General features: G+C 43.3%; 1 protein-coding gene across 1 annotated transcript in view; it reads left to right on the top strand.

Annotated features, from left to right (window-relative positions):
* Positions 1-1,402: 1,402 nt before the first annotated feature.
* LOC108802555 (excitatory amino acid transporter 2-like) overlaps positions 1,403-16,850 on the top strand; it is a 43,076-nt gene continuing 27,628 nt past the window's right edge. The window contains exons 1-2 of the mRNA XM_018574412.1: positions 1,403-1,484; positions 6,170-6,296. Of these exons, the coding sequence (XP_018429914.1) occupies positions 1,403-1,484; positions 6,170-6,296 (209 nt within the window). The remainder of the gene's footprint in view (positions 1,485-6,169; positions 6,297-16,850) is intronic.

Below are 16,850 nucleotides of genomic sequence, written 5' to 3' on the forward strand. Positions count from 1 at the left end.
CTCGTGGCTGAGGCACCAGTGCTGCCCGATTTGCCTGTGTTCACTGCCCGTGCGCAACCCCCTCCGCCCATCTGTCTGTCTCGGCGCTCGGGGGAACCGCACCATCAGCCCCTTTTTCCTCCAAGTGGTGGAACACCAGGGCCTGGTCGCACATGCGACCGCTACAAACCTGGTAGTTCCACCACTGGATAGGACGTTAACCTTTATGCCAAATAAGTCAAAGAATTCTGAAGTGGCGAGTGAATGACTGCTTTGGTTATCTAAGACTGCATGCATCCTGACTTGCTTTTTCTGGTTGTCCTTGCCAAAAAGCTTGGACAAGACATATTTTTGCAAGAGTCTTTCCCCAAAGTCTTTTGTGAAGTAGTCCACTACATTTTGATGTGACTGATGCAGGTGGTTCCAAATGGCTCTCCCCGCACACTGCAGTACCCGAAGAAGGAACACTTGTTGTGGCTGGAGCATGACTTTGTTGCTCCTCGCCATGATTTGAGGCAGGTCAGGATGTAGGTGGCTGCTGTGGTTTGTCTGGAAGTGCAGTAGGATGTATAGCTATAACATGTTTGTCACTACTGCATTCTGTGCACTTAATGAATCTCCCTGCGCTCTCGTAATGTCTTTGCCCTAAGCTCACAAATTTTTTTAAGAGGCTGAGGTTTCTTGGGAATAGGTCATTGACGATTAGGGTCTTTATTTCTATCACCCGAATCACTCAGGTGAGCAGTAGAGGATACGGGAGGTGAGATGTCTGTCCTTTTAACAGATATTGCTCTATTAAAGTCTCTGATGGGGATTTATCAAAACTGGAGCAGACAAAATCTGGAGCAGCTGTGCATGGCAACCAATCAGCATCCACCTTTCATTTTTAAATCTTAACTGAACAAACTGAAGAGACAAGCTGATTGGATGCCATGGGCAACTGCTCCAGATTTTGTCTGCTCCAGTTTTGATGAATCCCTGCCTCTATATTTAGCTGCTGTGTTATCATACCTTGATGATGATGACGAAGCAGGCAAGTTGGGTTCACTGAAGCTGGGATAATTTCTCATGATCACTGTTGAACCTGCAAATATATGAGAATGGAGGAAATTATACATTAGTTTTTTTTTGTATTCAGAGCCCTGTTGCACCCATTTCTCTTGCAGGTTGAATGGCAGTTTAGACACCACCGCCATGAGTGGTGCTCAGGAAGCTTAGTCCGGGTAGACATGGGTCTGTCTTTGCCAACTCTAGCTCCATGAGGAGATCACTTAATTCTTGAAGCTTGCAATGATCTTTGTTACCTATTTTTGGAAAGTTTTGCATTCTCTTTAAAAAAAGTGCTTTCTATGGCTTCGGAGCTACCATAGGTTTGCTCAAGTCTTTCCCATGCAGCAGCAAGACCTGCATCTGGGTAGTCAACATGCACTGCTCTCAGTCTTTTAACACGATCTGCAGATTCTGGTCTCAGCCACTTTATGAGCAAATCAAGTTCCTCCTTGGGCGTAAGCTTGAGATCAGCAATACCAGCTTTAAAAGGTTGATCTCCAGGCCCTGTAGTTCTCTGGACAGTCGTCGAACATTGAGAGGCTAATGTTAATGAGCTTGCGGGGAATCATATATCTGGCGAAGTCAGACAGGTCTGATCACTCACTCCTTGGTGCCAAAGTAACTTGTGGAGCCTTTTGGGCGTGAAAGTTCTCTGCTGAAGAAGGGTGAGGTATACCAGAAAAGAATGATGCTGCAAGAGCGTTTTAGCTGTGGTATAGTCTCTAAGGTTTCTGCTGGCTGTGGCTTGAACTGTGGCTTGTCGCTGGGAGTCACCTTGTTGTTGGCAGAAGGTGATGCGGTTTGCTGTGTAGATGCACTTGTGTTGTGGATTTGAAGAGGCTCAGGCATTTGGAGCTGAGGTGTCTCTATGTTGAGAGTCAGAACAGTGTTAGGAGGTACAGGAGAGGACTCTGTATTGTTGCAAACATTATGCTTTAGCACATATTCACTGGTGCGTTCAACTGGATCCTCCAGTTCTGCTGGGATAGAACAGTCTGAATTAGTACTTTGTCCCATTGCTTGTTCAAGGACCTTCAGTCTTCCAGGTCAGAGGCATGATGTACCTGCTTTAGTTCAACCCTAATAGAGTGCTCACGGCCTTGTATTTTTCATATTTTTGCAAAACATGGTACTGTCTCTTTAAAAAGACGAACAGCAGCTTAGACAGGTGGGGTAACACAGTTCAATGCAGAGAAACAGTTTTCAACATTCACAGGTGAAGTGCGGTAAGCGTGTGCGATCATGTGCTTTCACAAGATGTCAGATGGCACTGAGCTATATTGCAGATTAGGAACACACATACTGTGTAAATACAGCAGGCTGTAGGAATTCTACCATCTTTGACTATTCTGACTCCGATTTTTGTATTAGCGATTTATCCCTTGCTGAGACCTCTATGCCTGGCCTGTATAAGCAGATATAATCACCACAGACAATCCTTATCAGATAGGTGAACTCACCAAATAACTTTTCATCAACAAAAGAACTTTATTGAATGCAGCAGGTTACGGGAGATATAAATTCTCACTTCAAATTAATATAAATATTAACCATGACTATGCATTGTGTCATGTTTTATACAACTGTTGTAACAGCACAAAGTTCTTTCATGTTGGTCTAGCTTTTTACAGGGACTTTCTGAATCTCTATTTTTTCTTTTCCCCATAATCCAAAAACATCCTGGTAGGTTACTGTGATTGTTTTTTGTTTACCTAACTGTCCCTGCCATTTATGTCTGTGCTTGTACGAGAGTGGCAGGGGAGTTGGCCTAAAAAGCTCTTTCAGGGGCCAGAACTGAAGTAAATAGTTCTAAGTATTCTGAAAAGCACTATGTAATGTGTTAGGGCAATATACATGTGGGAATGACCAGAGTAAGTAAAAATGAACAGCCTGTCCACATGTGCCCCATCGGTTTTCTTTTGCATAACAGCAGAGGTTTCTGACTCTTGATTGTATCGCATTGAATTAAGGTGAAAAGATCTTGAAGAGTTTTCTTAGCATTAAAGTGACATTAAAGTCAAAAACCTTTTTTCCCTCACCCCTATGTTAATTAAAGCACTTGCCCTAAATGATGTCTCTTAATACGATCTTCCTCTTCTTTCCTGTCCTTTTCAGCCTTCTCTCCAGCGCTGCTGCAGGTCTCCAATCCAGCGCTGACTCCTCTGTCCTTGCTGGCACTTCCTGTCCCACGGTGTCTGCACGCGGGTGCACGCGTCCATAGACGTACCTTGTGTCTCTCCTCGTCTCCCGGCCAAAAATCCAAACTGCGCATGCGCCCCCCCAAGATGCTTTGCGGCCGTCCAAGCATTTTCGGATTTTTGGACGGGAGCACACGGCAAAGACAGGGGTAATTTTAAACCGCTTTTAAAGCAGTTTAAAAAAAAAAACTTTTTGCATATATCTACTGCTTGCTAGCAGTAGATATATGCAAAAAAGAAAGTGAGGGTTTAGAAACCCTTTAAGAAAACTTCCAGTCAGTGAGGGTTCCAGGCATCCGGTGACAGTAAGCAGCAAGGAAGCATGTGGTTAGTAATTCTGAGATTTTCTCTCAGAAAGCTGAAAGCCTCCTTAATGCACATTGATCTGGATGAATTCAGTTTCCAAGGAAGATATATTTTATAAAATGATGAGCACTATTTGAGACAATCTTACATCAGGTTGGACCTTACTTTTTTATGCTTCAATTAGTTTTGAACCCCTTCATGACTGAGCTAGTTTTCAGTTTCTGTTCATAAATGACTAACACACTTTATACATTTTTGCTGTGTGATTCTTCCACGGCAGTAATTTACTTTCTTACTAAATGTACCCACACATATTATATATTGTTTTTTAGAGGACAGATGGGGCTATATAATTATATCAAACGTGTACCTAACGCCTCACTAAGTTCAAATAAAATAATTAAAAAATGAGATAAAAACAAAAAGAAAACACTTTTTTCACAAGTTTTGATTCATTATTATTATTTTTTTTAGAAATGTTTTTAATAATAATAGTAGTAATTATAGTATAAAAATATATTTTATACATAATTTTTATTTTCCAATTTTTTTTTACACTTTAATTATTTTTATTTTTTTACAATTTGTAAAGAATTTTTTTTTTGGTCAGTTTATATAAAGCAGTCATTATGACTTTTTTATAAATTAACTTTTTTTTAAAATTTTTGTTATTATTAGGCTGCTCCAAAGAATAGCTAATAATAACCTTAGAGACTGATCCTGACAGCATGTCAGAATCAGATCTTAAAGGTTTCTGACCGTGCCTAGAGGATCAGAAGTGATACATTTCAGGCACAGAGATACATTGTAATATTCCTGTGCCTGAAATGTATCGTAAACATCAGGCCAGTCTATCCAGCTGTCAAAACAAATAGCAGAGAGGTGACTCACTCTGCTACCTCTCTGCAATCTTCAGCTGTCAAATACCGTATCGCTATTTAGCGATCCCGTATTTGTATGTAACGGCTTCATTCTTTCATTAATGAAAGAAAGAAGCTTTTACAAAAGCTTAACTATTTTATTAATGAATGCCTCAATACTGAATCAGAATCAGCGATTTCCGACAAAACAGAGCCTTAACCACTTGCTGACCGGGGTGTTTATACCCCCTTCCTGTCCAGGCCATTTTTCAGTATTCAGCGCTGCAGTACTTTGACATTTATTCCGTCATGCAACGCTGTACTGAAATTAATTTTATACCATTTTTTGGGGACAGATAGAGCTTTCTTTTGGTGGTATTTAATCACCACTACTGGTTTTTGTGACTTTAACCTTTTTTTTTTCACTTAACTTTATTGCCATCACATAGGGAGCAAACAAGCTCCCTATGTGATAGCCAATTTGCAGTGACAGGTCCTCTTTATGGAGACATCAGGGGTCTTTAAGACCCCTAATGTCACCTTGGGACCCCCAGAGAAGCTGATGAAGCAGAGACCAGCTCAGTTTCAAATCTTACCTGAGCGAACTGAAGAGAGAAGCTGATTGGTTGCCATGGGCAACGGCTCTAGATTCTGTTTGCTCCAGTCTTGATCAATTCCCTCCAATGTCTTTTTATCTGTTCTAACAGTCATATCTGTAAATGAGAAGAATGGTTGGGGGAGGGGGGGCATGGGGGAACCTGGACTTGGGGCAGCAGAGAGTAAATGTGACCCAGGAGAGGGAGAGACACACAAAGATAAGTCTACAGTACTGGACATGTGCAGGATATTCTATCACACAGACAGAGAGCACAATGACAGGAGATTCTAACACACAGACACTGAGCTATGACTCATCTCTGCGCTCTGCTCTCTCAAGGGAAGGGGGAGGAGGGGGGAAACAGCTGATTGCAGTTTAGAGATAACAACCCAACCCTCTGAGAGAGGGATTGGAGATATTGTGGAGGGAATTTTGAACTTCTAGGCCTCTGGCCTGTAAAAGAATCTATAAAATAAAGTATGAAAAACAGCCCTGTGACTCCTGAGAATGCACACACATGTGTACCCCCTCTGCGCCTCCACATTACCACCAAAAACTCAAAATTACTTACAAAGGTAACCTCCCTGGCGGTCTGATTATTTAAACTTTTCCCCTTTTTTTTGTACTTTTTTTTCCCCCCATTATTTTTACTTTTAAAATTCCCGCCGGTTCTGCCCCCTTGCGACGCGGACTCTCGCAAGGGACGGCCCCGGAAGACGGATGCCGGCATTGGCCAGAGGACACAGTGCGGCTCGAGGGACAAGGTAAGTAACGCTATGCTGTAATCCCGAGTATGGCTCGGGGTTACCGCTGATGGTACTGAAAATTAACCCCGAGTCACACTTGAGATTACCGCCAAGGAGGTTAAATAACTCGTCACGTACAGTGTACGTGGCCAGTCATATAGGCACTTTGTGGCGGGACGTACAGTGTACGTCTCCCATCACGGAGGGGTTAAATATAACCTATACTTTCAGCATTCATTTCGTAATCATCAATAAGCAATACTGTATCTGTTTTCTATTCACCAGAGTGCATCTTTTTTCTAGTGGCCTGTTAAATAAATACATTAATTTGCCTACTCTTTGTTCCTCGCTTGGAGACAGAAAAGCTGAGTAATTGCATTATTTGTATATATTTGGTCTGATCTTTGTGTCTCCTTCCTCCTTACTAATTAGGACTCATTGGCTTCTTCATCGCCTTTGGAATTTCCATGGGGAAGATGGGAGATCAGGCCAAAATAATGGCTGACTTCTTCAACATCCTCAATGAGATTATTATGAGGCTGGTCAGCATGATAATGTGGTAAGAGATGAATTAGTTTTAGCTTGAATGGTTTGTGGTTTACTCAACACATACATTTACACTGAGGGATTGTTATACAAAGGTCAGTGGTCTCACTTGGTTGTATGTTGAGCCTGTATTACTCTTTGGGATTCTTTTGGTTTGCAGAAATAAAGCCTCAGGGTATTTAAGGTTCCTAACTGCAATGCAGATCCTGCTAAGAGCTCTTTGTCTTTCAAGGGAACTTGGAAAAGCATATTGCAGCTGCCATTGCTGACTTGGGGCTGTCCTGTTTATCCTTGCTTCTGCTAAATCATATGCAAATTCTTGTTCCAGATTATTAGCTCACCCAGTACTGCAGGAAGGTTAAGGCAAACCTGTGGTTTTCCCATGCAGGGCAAAGCAACAGGTTTGCTTTAAATCCCTCCTCCCCAGCAGTAAATATTTACTTCTATGCTGCTCCGATGCTTTTCCGAAAAATGAAGGGAGGAAAATACTTGGTTCTTTGGGTATGAATGAGCATGTAATTAACTCCCCTTCTTCACATTTGAAGGCACTGATGCTTGGTAACTGGCCCAACACTGTCACGTAAGAGTGGGCAGACAGTACTTAGTCCTGTGTAAGCTCCAACTAGACTGACTTGGAGCTTACAAAGTAGACATGCAAATTTTGTCTAGTTCCGAATGAATATTTGTATGAATTATGATAAATTCGGATGCATTACGGGTACTGTTATGTGACACCCTGTTGTGCTGTAGAGACAGTCGAATAGAGCAGTAGTGTCAGAAATAAAATGACCAAACCCCCCCCCCCCAAAAAAAAATAAAATTAAGTTAGCTTATAATTTAAAGGACCTCATCCGAATAGATCAGAGATAGAAATTTGTTCCACACTTAAAATTTGGATGGATCCGATATCTGAATAAGATACCAAATCAAATTTTGGATCAGAAATAAAAAAAAAACACAAAAAAATAAAATCCCAATAATCGATCCGAAACTAAACAAAATCATTTTTTTTGCGGAGTTACATGTCTATTACGAAGGGCATCCTTTCTTCATTCCCATCAGCAGAACGGAGTGACAAGGGAGCAAATGCAAGCTGGCTATGTGTTGTTGGGTGACCAGTCATTAACGAAAACCTGTTGCTTTACTCTGCAAGAACAAAACACAGGTTTGCTTCAAATCATAAGTGCACTTTCAAACAAACGGCACCTATACTTGTTGCCCCCCCCTTTCCCCGCTGAGCTAAGCTAGTCCACCTTCCCTCTCCCCAACTTACTTCACAATTGTGCCCACAGCCCCCAGTGTTAACACACATCTCCTCAGGCAGGGGAGGCGGCCCTACAGAACCCTATGGAAAGCTACTGTGCAGGTGCAGACAGCACACTGAAGATTGACCCTTATCCTTTAAGGAGCCTTTGATCATGCATGGTCCTTTCATCATGCATGGTTTTTAAATGCTCTTCACCCTTAAACTGTAATCTGTACAGTATGCCACTTTACAGAAACATGCATTATATTACATCATAGGAAATATGTGAACCCTTCACTCCATAACTAAAATATGTTTACAACCAAGCAAAGATTTCAGTTAGAGTTGAACATTTCACAATCACATCAACCAAAATGAATCATTCCTGGAAGTCATCCACGACCATGTGACCTGAAACACATTAAATGATAGCCCCTATTGTAGCTGATCAATCTACAGCTGGTTAAAGGGGGTGGATTTTAATATATAAATCACATTTACCTACCTGACCCAATCTTCTGATCCAATGTTTCTAACTCCAGGTCTATGAAATCTGTTACTTAGGAAAGGTAGATGCCTGCAGGTTCAAAGAGATGCTCAGACCGAGACTTTGTCATGATGAACTGGAGACATTAGATCAGTTGCTTATAAAAGTATACTGAAGGGACGTTGATAGCAATAAAAACCTGACAGAAATTTAAACACCTTCCACTAAATAACAAGTTTTTGGTAGGTGCTAAGGGGTTAAACGACTAAACAGATTTTAAAAATATTTGTTGATATTGTCACTTGAGTTCCAGGGTCTGCACACCCGAAGTGGGCATTGTGCTGGGTTTTCACGCTCCCTGTTTGGATTTTTAAAATAATTTTATATAAAGGAAAGTGCAATAGGCAGTGCTATATTTGCCACAATGGCAGCCCTGGGTCAGTGCAATGGGCAGCAGCTGCTGCAGATATGACTCTTACCAGTCAAGATGTTGCTGAAGACACTTGGCTGAACCCTCTTTGTTTTATTGAAAAACAACAGGAACACCGAGACAGGAAATGCCTTTGTCCCTATTCAACACTTCTCATGTAAGTCCCATCTTCTTTCTGAGTTCTTCAAACTTTGGTTTTGGTAGCTTTTTTCACAGCATCTGCAATCATCCTATTATGTCTGTGAAGGTTCTCATTCATCCAGGTCACCGTATATCGTTAAAAAATAAGTCAATGCAACTTGGCTTGCTGTATTTTTCTTGAAGACGTTTCACTGGACATCCGGCCAGCTTTCTCAAAATTATCCGGGATTTAATATGGTGAATGTTGCTCCAATCCACATAATCTGTTAGTCACCACCAGGTGTTGATTGCATTTGCATAATTGGAGTCTAGGAGGTGTTATTAACCTACCCAGAGAGAGGTGTTACTGGTGGTGACTAACAGATTATGTGGATTGAAGCGAAATTCACCATATTTATTGAGTGAATGAACTGAATTGAGAAAGCTGGTCGGATGTCCAATGGAACGTCTTAATAAAAAATTCAGCAAGTCCAGTTGCCTTGACTTATTTTTTACATGATATATCATCTTATTAGTTTTACAGTATGCAAGCACAATGACATTTGTTCCACAAGGTAAGAATGTACGGTGCCTGACGTCAATGTACTGCCATTTAACCTTCTCAATCTGCAAGCATAATACACATTTGCTTCTCATGAACAGGCAACGTTTGCATTTCTTTGCATGATGCTGGCTTAGGCTGTGGCGTTGTATGAACTATATATGACAAGTGTCTAGCTGGGATGCTGTTTTTGGATCTCACAGATTTTCTGACTATAAGGTTACAATTGATCCCGCCTCCTTCCTTTTTCAAAGGATAATTACTGACACCATTTTCAGTTACGTTCTTCTTTCAGTTACGCTTTTCCTGCAGTACTGATGAGGCTTCTTACTCAGGTTGTTCAGACAGTGCTGACTGTGTCACTTCATGAGGCTTTTTATTAATAATCACATTTCTGCTGATTCTTACCTTCCAGACAGGGGCGTAACTAGAAATCACAGGGCCCCATAGCAAAATTTTGTAAGGGGCCCTGTGATTTCTAGTTATGCCCCTTGCAGAGCCCACCTGAGATCCCAAGCATCCCACCGGAGAATGACCCTTCAGAGCCCACCATAGACTCTCTATGGCGGGCTCTGAAGGGTCTCAGGTGGCTGGTCACACCCCTGAACACCTCTTTCCTGTCAGCCCCGATCCGCTGTCAGCCTCCTTCACCGCTGGGCCCCGCCTCCTCTTCCACGATCACTGGCGGGCCCCGCCTCCTCCATCGCCGGGCCCTCTGCCTCTGCTGCTGAAGCTGGCCATTGCCTCCTCCCCCATGGCCGACTCCAGGCCACGCCTCCTCCTCCGCAACTCTTGGCTGTCACTGACTCAGCAGCGGCGTGTTCTTCCTCACAGCCGCCAGTGACATCCGACAGCCTGCGATGCTATAGCAACTCAGGCGGCCCGCACGGCATCAATGGGACCCCTTTGTTCCTCATCCTGGCCGGGCCCACCTGTTCCCCGGGTCCAAAAGCAGCTGCCTAGGTCGCTATGGTGATATTTTCACCACTGCTTCCAGGTAAGCAGTTTTAGAGATCGCAGTCTGTCATAATTGCCTTTCTCTAGTATGTTAATATGTGCATCGAAAAGCAAGCTTATGCCATTTTCACAAAAAGTGCGGTTCATTTTTTCTGCAACACCATTTTGTTCTGGATTGTATTGTGGAGCGTAGTCTGGAACATAATTCCATGCTTCCTCAGAATAGCCTGTGTTATTAGAATAGCCTCTTGTGTACTTTGTGCCAATATCTGCGTGGAGTATTTTAAGCATTTTCCCAAATGTATTGCTTACATGGGCAAGATATTGTTAAAGTTTATGTAGAACTTTATCTTGCATAACAAAGTAACATAGCATGTAATGTTGAATAAAGTCCAAGGTCCATCCAGTTCAACCTATGTATGTATGCATGTATGTATGTGAGTGTGTGTGTGTGTGTGTGTGTGTTTATCTTACTCAACTCTTCCCATATCCCTGTAGATTCTGCAAAAGAAGAAACTCATCCAGAAGTTTCTTAAATTTATAAATGTTATCCGCAGATACCACCACCTGTGGTAGGGAATTCCAAACTTTCACTACTTTTACAGTGAAATACCCCCTACAAATTCTAAGATTGAATCCCCTCTCTTCTAATCTCCTGTTGTGTCCCCGGGCTCTCAATACAGTTTTGGGATTAAACAGTTTGTTCCTAATATTGTGATTCCCCATTAATGATTTTGAAGACTGCAATAAGGTCCCTCGCCTCTTTTCTAATTTGAATTAGTTAAGATTTTGAAGGCCTTCCATCCTTTTTAATTCATTTTGTAGCCTCTGAACTCTCTTCAGTTCCAGGGCGTCCTTCCTGAGAGTCGACGACCAGAACTGTACAGCATACTCAAGATTGGGCCGAACCAATGATTTATAAAGTGGAAGTATTAATCTTTGATCTCTTGCTACAAATCCTATTTTAATACATGCCAGTATCTTATTAGCTTTACTGGCTGCTGCTTGGCATTGTTTACTATTGCCAAATCTGTTATCTATGAGCACCCACAGGTCTTTTTCTATGTGTGACTTCTCTAAAGTAACACACCCCCAAGTAGTAGTTTGCACACATGTTCTTTACTCCCATGTGCATAACCTTAAATTTTTCAACATTAAATCGCATTTGCCATCTTGTAGCCTATGCCTCAATTTTGCCTAGGTCCTGTTGTAGTGCAAATATCTCTTGTTCAGAATGTACTGCTCTGCAGGGTTTGGTATCATCCACAAAAACAAAATCTTTGCTGTGTAACAGGCATATCACTGTACACCTTGAATAGTTATCAATGAATGTGAGAAAATACCCTTTTCTTTCTGGATTCTGAGGTTTTATAGGACAACATAGAACTAAGTTGATTAAATCCAGGGGCTGCTGGGTTTTGCTGTTGCTACTTTCGAGAAAAGATTTTGTGGTGTTTTAAGCACACTTTATTATTTGACTGCAGGGGTCCATTTTTTATGCCACTAGAATGCAGATCTTCCACTAGTATGCTGATATTGATAACGTTCATCTGTGATTTCTCCTTTAGCTAGTATGTGGCTTCCTTTTGTGACAATAGCTGTTCTATTTTTTTTTTTTATAAATTCTTTTATTTATCGTTTTTCTGTTTTGTCATGTAAACATATAAGCGTACATATCAAGCTGAGGAAACAATTCCCATCGTAGAAGCAGTGGACGCAGCCACGGATCTTACACAGTACAAGAGAAGAGAAAAAATAAGAATAAAATAAAGAATAAAAATTAAATTAAAAGAGAAAATACAGCATATTGCAAACTTTCAGCTTTCACAACCCTTTATCAGGTATTCCTAATGAAGGCCCTCTTTGAGCTTACACCAGATCGTGTGCAGGCTATACTGTGCGCGGGTCGCCCAACCATAATATAACTCGGATGGATGATCCGTGAAAGGCTCACCGGCGCCATCTCAAGGGGGCAGGTGAGTATTTACATACTATGGGTAGGGTTGCTAAGGATTTACTGAAATGGAAAAGTAGAGAGGGTAAGGAAGTGGGGGGAATCAGCAGGGGGAATACTGGGAGGAGAGGAGGAGGGGGAAGTGCAGGGGTCCCAACTATCCGGCTTTCTCAGATCAATAGATCCAGGTAGTCCTGTGTAGACGTGTACTCATCCCACCAGAACCAGGTAGTCCTGAACCGTGTACCAGTCCCCTTTATGGAACTGGTAAGGTCCTCCATGTGTCTAATGTCCCGGACCTTGCTGAGCCATAGTTGCACTGAGGGCGGTATAGCTTTCTTCCACATGGCTGGGATGCAGGCCCGAGCAGCGTTAATCAGATGGATAATAACCGACTTTCTATATCCCTTCAGTGAATGTGTGTTGTGATGTAAGAGAAAGAAAGAGGGTGTCATGGGGATCTGATTGTCTGTGAATTTTTGAGTGATTGTGTGAACTTGGGTCCAGAACTGAAGCAGTGCTGGACACGACCAGAAGACATATAGCATGCCTGTCGGGGAGGAGCCACAGCACCAGCAGTCGCCGCAGGCCCCAGGGAAAATCGCCTGTAGCTTCTCGGGGGTGCGGTACCATCGAGCAAGGATTTTATATCCCGATTCCTGGTATCTACTACTAATGGACGACCTCAAGGACAGCAGCAACAGTCTGGTTTTCTCGTATAGCGAAAAGGAGATACCCAAATCTCTCTCCCAGCCCTCTAGGAAGGGTAGGGAAGATTCAAAGTCCGGGGCTAATAGTAGTTGGTAGCAGAATGAGAGGGGTTTCAAGATTTGGCCGGTGGTTGTACATTCCCTTTTAAAGCTCGTGAGGGGCCGAGACAGGTCAGTCGGCGGCGGAAGGGATGCCAGAAAATGTGTCAGTTGGCGGTGTCTCCAGAACCCCAGTGGAGACAGTAGGGGGTCCCCAGACAACACTGTGAGGGAAGGCCAATCCTGGCCACGAAGGAAGTGCAGAGCCCTATCGTGACCTTGGTCATGTAGCTGCAGAAATGCTGGCTCTTGTAGGCCCGGAGTAAAGTCCGGGGATCCTACAACCGGGAGGAGTGGAGAGGGCGAGGGCGAAATCAGTCTGGAGTGGAACACCTTCCGCGTCAGCCTCCATGTCTGTCCAATCGTCGGGTGTGCCCGGATCGAAGAAGGCACTTGGGGGCACCAAGGGAGTGAATGAAGGGGATTGGGAGAGGAGCTTTGTTCGATGGCGACCCACGGTTTCTGAGTAGAGTGTCTACACCAGTCGAGGACGCGCGCAAGATGAGCAGCTACGTAGTAAAAGTGGACGTCAGGGACAGCCAGCCCCCCATATTTTTTGGGTAAACGAAGAATGGAATGTCAAATTCTAGCCGGTTTAGACCCCCAGATGTATTTGGTAATCAAGGACTGAGCTGTCGACCAGAAACTCCTGGGGACTGAGATGGGAAGTGCTTGTACAGGATATAATAGCCTCGGCAAGATGTTCTGTTTAATGACATTGCACCTGCCTGTCCATGAGAACGCTAGACGTGACCATTCCCCGAGGTCCAATCGTATTTTTTGTAGCAGTGGAATAAAATTCAAAGAGTAAATAGCTTTCGAGTCTCTCGGTAGTTGGACGCCCAGGTATTTGAGTGAGTTTGGTGACCATGCAAACTGGAAATTACTCTGGAGGCGGAGCACGTGGGCCGGGGGGAGGGTGAGATTCAGGGCTTCTGATTTTTGGGCATTGATATGGTAATTGGACAATACAGCTGTTCTATTTGACTCTCACTGCATTTCCTTGCTTAGTGAGCATCTTCACTGACAATAGGTTGTTTTCAAGATACAAACATATAGTACATCTTTGATAAGTATCTTTCAGATGACTGTTTGGAATTACGGAGAAGATAACCTTCTCCTATTCCTTCTGAGACCAACTACTATCCTAATGCCACTATTAGAAATCATGGAGCCCAATACAGCCTACGTGACAGCCCCAACCCTTTCCCTCTCAGTGTCTCCCCATAAACTGTAAGTGCACCCCCCACCCTAACCACCTTCCCATACCTGGTGTCTCCACATACAATGCAGGGCTACTGCAAGCATCCAAGCTGGGAGCTACCCCAGCTGTCTTACGTATACAATTTTCCAACATACAGCAAACAAGCAGTCAATATATTTCATTTGTGGCGGAATTACAACGGCCTTTATACAGGCACTGTCGGCTATGAAGGAACTACAAAACCCAGCATACATGCAGCATATATCTGTCATATATCTGGAAGAAATACAAGACCCTGTATAGAGGCACTCTATAGCTGTCATATGGGGAACTAAAAGAGCCATCTTATCTGTAAAAAATAAGTCAAGGCAACTGGACTTGCTGTAATTTTCTTGAAGACGTTTCACTGGACATCCGACCAGCTTTCTCAATTCAGTGCAGCCCAAAACATTGAGAGGCGCATGCGCGAGGTGTCCGTGACGGCATCCGCAATGGACGTGTGAGTCGGGAGCCTCGCAACACAGCGGGCGCTGACTTCTCTCCGTGCTCGTAACAGGACAGGAGGAGTTAGAGGCGGAAAGGAGCACAACCGAGGCAGGCTGACAAGATAGCCTCGATGGCAGGAGGGAAGCAGAAAGGGGCGAAAAATCGTTCCAAAAAGACAGCACAGCAAACGGCAGTAGGGAAGGAGGGCAACATTAAACAAAAGACTGAACATACAAATGCTAACGCTGAACCAACACTTGAAGGGGAAGCAAGAGATACAGATCAAAGCTGTTCATCTACAGCTCAAACAGAAGGAGAACATACAGATCCTGGATCCCTAGCCTCCAGATCACCAGCATCCACCTTATCCCTGCTAGATCATACAGTAGGAAGTAGGGATGTCCCGATGCCACTTTTTCAGGACCAAGTAGAAGTACAAGTACATCACCTCATGTACTTGCCGATACCAATTACCGATACTTTTTCTTAAAGGGACAGGTGACTTTAAATGATCCATAGTACAACTATGTGTTATGTACTATGGATCATGGTTTAACCTATTCATGTTAGCAGGGGAGAATTGTAACTCTATTGCTGGAGTGTAGTGGAGGTGTGTGCTGTACTACATATACATTACACACGTCCAGTAAACTATAGCAATAGATTTACAGCCAGCCCCGTCCCAGCTTCCCTTACTCACAGTTTCACTCCGATCCCTGTAGCCTCATGCGGTGCCTCTTGTAGTCGGCGCTGGGCAGGATCTTTGAGCGCTCCTCTAGAGACATTATTGATAAACCGCATTTTTTTCGGATTAACCACTTCAAGACCAGGTGTTTAGACCCCCTTCCTGGCCAGGCCATTTTTCAGTATTCAGCGCTGCGATACTTTGACTGACGTTTATTCCGTCATGCAACATCTAGAGAGCTCCTGGCCGGCTGTTTTTTTACTATGGCCGGCCCGGAGGCAGTTAAAGAGTCAATAATGCAGGAAGCTAGAGTAGCATCAGAGCTGCTCTTGATGGGTCACCGAGTACAACTTTATGCGGATATCTCTCCTGCGACTATTCAAAAAAGGCGCTCCTTGAAACCTCTTTTAGCAGCCTTGATCAACCAGGGTGTGAAATACAGGTGGGCCTTCCCATTTCATCTATTGTTCTTCTATAAAGACCAATCCTACTCCATTAAGACCTTATGTGAAGGTGAAAAACTGCTATCACAATTAGGGATCAATTTCACCGAAAAAGAGCCATTGGCCCACACCCCACCCCAAGAACAGGGGAAACCTCCCATTTCCCCACTGTGGCAAAAACCATCAAGAAGGACACTATCTAATTTACAAGTCTCTGGAGAAACCGCTGAAAATTAAGTCTTAATTTGCAAATCTTAAATGTTATGAAATATGCTTCTGCTACTCTTTTATAACTAAAATAGCAGAGGGAAGACGCCGCCCGCCCTACTAGGCCATGCGCCCTTTTTTGCTCTAGCTCCAGGGGACAACCCCGGGCCTAGACCAAACTCTCATTCAACTTGGATTGTTTGAGTAAGTGTTTGAGGAGGGAGATTCTCTCCTGATTGATTGTTTGTTTTCTGTGTTATATTTTTCCTTGTTTTTGGTTTTTTTATTTTATCCTTTTCCTAAATTGCTTATGGCCGTATTTGTAGCAGTTTCCAAATGGTCCCAAAAATGTTCTCTCTTGGTTTACCAACTGAAAGGCGGGGGAAGAGTGTACAGTCGAAATACAAGTAATTGTACTCTTAATGACGCAAAATGTAGGTACTAAATCTCTAACACTAGCCTCACATAAGTCCCAGGGCCTGAATAACTTGGTGAAGAGAAGGAAGACTTTCCAAAACTACCACTCTCATCACATCGATGTGCTACTCTCCCGGGGCCTGAATAACTTGGTGAAGAGAAGGAAGGCTTTCCAAAACTACCACTCTCATCACATCGATGTGCTACTCCTGCAGGAGACCCACTTCTCAGCATCTAGCCCCCCATCCTCCCTCAATAAACACTTCCCGAGGTTTTACTTGGCAAGTGCGAAGGAGAGAAGTAAGGGGGTGGCTATATGCTTTTCTGAAAAAGCGGCTTTTATTGCTTCGCTGGAAATCAGAGATCCAGAAGGACGATATATACTGTTAAAAGGATGTATAGACAAACAGCTATTTACCTTTATATCACACTATGGACCAAATACAGCTCAGATACCCTTCTTTATCTCCATCTTTAAAGCTCTCTCACCATATTTTGAAGGTATAATTATCTGTGCTGGATACTGCAACATAGCATTAGACTCCACCATTGACAGGACA

This window comes from Nanorana parkeri, unplaced genomic scaffold (genome assembly GCF_000935625.1).
Source record: "Nanorana parkeri isolate BGI_ZX_2015 unplaced genomic scaffold, ASM93562v1 scaffold2944, whole genome shotgun sequence".
NCBI classification, from domain to species: Eukaryota; Metazoa; Chordata; class Amphibia; order Anura; family Dicroglossidae; genus Nanorana; species Nanorana parkeri.